The 2,535-nt window shown below is 41.7% G+C and overlaps 1 protein-coding gene across 1 annotated transcript; it reads left to right on the top strand.

Moving 5' to 3' along the window:
* Positions 1 to 463: 463 nt before the first annotated feature.
* LOC107473257 (uncharacterized) lies at positions 464 to 2,159 on the top strand. Its single transcript, XM_016092811.1, has 5 exons — positions 464 to 600; positions 904 to 931; positions 1,013 to 1,192; positions 1,328 to 1,939; positions 2,034 to 2,159. Exons 1-5 carry the CDS (start codon positions 464 to 466, stop codon positions 2,157 to 2,159), a joined length of 1,083 nt encoding a protein of 360 aa, XP_015948297.1.
* The last annotated feature ends 376 nt before the right edge of the window (positions 2,160 to 2,535 follow it).

Genomic DNA, 2,535 nt, shown 5'->3' with positions numbered 1-2,535 from the left:
GGTTGGTGTTGGTTCAGATGATGAGAAGGGATAAGGGGAAGATAACAATGAGACAAGGAGCTATCCAATTCATAAGAATTGTAAAGACATGAGTAGTTACAAGTGGGAGGTGGGAACATTTTTTGCTTCAAGAGAGGAATTTAAGGACACTGTGACATCATATGCAATACAAACAAGAAGGAGACTCAGATATGTGAAGCTTGACTTGGTTAGAGTGATGGCTGTTTGTCAGCTTGGTTGTCCTTTTTGGTTATATGATGGTAAGATGAAAGAGGAAGCAACTTGGCAGCTTCGGTCCATGAACCTTAAGCATACTTGTGGGTAGTCGCATAGGGTTGGGATAATGCATACTTCGTGGCTGAGTAGAGCTTTTAAGAAGAAGGTGGAACATAATCCAAAGGTTAAGATTGAGAAATTGGTGAACAAGGCACAAAGGAAGTAGAATCTGACAGTTACAACCTCAATGGCAGCTAGGTCAAGGCAAGCTGCGTTGGATGACATACAGGGAGAGTATAGGAAGCAGTACAAGAGGATTGGTGATTACTGCTATGAGTTGCTATGTGCTAATCTAGGATCATCAGTGACGCTCAAGGTACAGAGGTCTCCTGACTTTGAGATTGAGCAGCAACACTCATCTTTGAACAACTACTGCATATTTTAAAGACTTTATGTATGCCTAGACGCTTGCAAAAAAAGCTTTGTGCAATATAGGAAGTTCATTGGGTTAGATGGCTACTTTCCAAAAACACCTCAAGGGGGGCAGCTGTTGACTGCTATAGGTTGGGACCCGAATGATCAAATGCTCCATATCTCCTATGCCGTTGTGGAGTCAGAGACGAAAGATACCTGGACTTAGTTTCTGAAGTTGCTAATTGATGATTTCGGGTCTGAAACAATTGGCAGGGCAACCTTCATGTCTGATCAACAGAAGGTAAATAATTATTGTGGTAAATTGAATTAATATCTTCAATTAACATATTTATGCATAGACAACTTTACCTCCATTTGCTAGGGACTATTGCCAGCTTTCGATAAAGTGATCCCAGGTGTAGATCACAGATTTTGCGTGTGCCATATGTACAACAACTATAGAAAAAAATTTTCTGGACTGCAATTGAAGCAATTGATGTGGAGGTGTGCAAAGGCTACACACTGGAAGGATTGGGAGAGAGAAATGGCAGTGGTCCAAGTGGTAAATGTGGAGGCTCACAAGCAACTCAACTCTATTCCTCCTTGATTCTGGAGCAGGTCCAGGTTTAACTTTCATTCCAAATGTGATACTCTTGTAAACAATATGTGTGAAAGCTTTAATGGGACAATATTATAGTCTAGGAAAAAGTCCATTATTACTATGCTAGAAGAAATAAGGGTGTACCTAATGAGTAGATGGGCTGTTAATAGAAAAAGAATTCAAAAGTTCAATGGAACAATTTTACCTCGAATTAGGAAGAAGATAAAGAGAAAAGGTAGGGCAGTCGGTGAGTGGAGGCCTTACTGGTCTACTGCACAAACTTATGAGGTTGTCAATGAGTTCAGCAAATATGCTGTTGATTTGTCTCTTCATGAGTGTTCATGTAAAAAATGGCAGCTAAGTGAAATTCCTTGCACACATGCCATCAGCTGTATAAACTTCAAGGGTCTTGAATTGGATTCGTATGTGGATAACTGCTACAAGAGAGATGCCTATGTCAAGTGCTATGAATCGATAATCAATACTCTCAATAGCCCAGATATGTGGGAGCACACTAACTTCGATGATGTCATGCCACCACTTTATCGGAAGCCTAGCCACAGACCAGTAAAGAAAAGGAAAAGAGGACCTGATGAATCAGAGGCTAGATGCCAGACACACTTGTCTAGAAAGGGACAAATACAGAGGTGTTCAAAGTGTGGTGCACCAGGTCACAAGAGAGGAAGGTGCAACAATCTACCCCTCCCTGTAAGTTCAGTTCTCCACATGACTGTTAGGGTTTATTGCAATGTTTTTCATATGTATGTTAGGATTTATCTGTCTTCTTGTTGGTGTATTGCAGGCCCAACTACCTAAACAAACTGCTGCCAAGAAAACTAATGAAGGAAGGAAGAGATCAATTTCACAACCTGCTACCAGAGGGAGGAAGAGGTCTAAACCACAAGGAAAGTCATCATCACAGCCCTAACCAGCTACCAGCTCAACACCCATAACCAGGTCCAAGTCATCCCATTCCCAGCCCATCCACAAGCCCACAACACATGCATCTAGGCCCAATACAACACCAGCCGCTACTCCCCAGTGAAGGCCTAAGATGAAGCCCATCAGAAGCTCAACCCAACCACCACCAGCTGCCAAGAAGAAGGGTGTATCCAGCTCAAGCCAATCAGTTATGAATAAGGTCTCCTTCACTCACAATATTGCACTACATGTTTCTCCAAGAAAGTTGAGGCTGATGGCAAAACTGCCTCCAAGGGATTGGGGAAAACTTTAACAATGTTTAGAAACTATTTAAGTTGATAGCTTGTTAATGTAAAGCTAGTTTGATCATGCTGTATGGTTGT

Source organism: Arachis duranensis, chromosome 2 (genome assembly GCF_000817695.3).
Source record: "Arachis duranensis cultivar V14167 chromosome 2, aradu.V14167.gnm2.J7QH, whole genome shotgun sequence".
NCBI lineage: Eukaryota > Viridiplantae > Streptophyta > Magnoliopsida > Fabales > Fabaceae > Arachis > Arachis duranensis.
Note: the sequence above shows the minus strand (reverse complement) of the source record. Positions and strands in the feature narration are given on the sequence as shown.

Excerpts from the sequence above, each read along its gene's own strand:
- LOC107473257 (XM_016092811.1), top strand. The coding sequence starts at position 464 with ATGGCAGCTAGGTCAAGGCAAGCTGCGTTGGATGACATACAGGGAGAG. Across the intron at positions 932-1,012 it reads TCATGTCTGATCAACAGAAG|GGACTATTGCCAGCTTTCGA; the intron begins GTAAATAATTAT and ends TCCATTTGCTAG. Across the intron at positions 1,940-2,033 it reads GCAACAATCTACCCCTCCCT|GCCCAACTACCTAAACAAAC; the intron begins GTAAGTTCAGTT and ends GGTGTATTGCAG.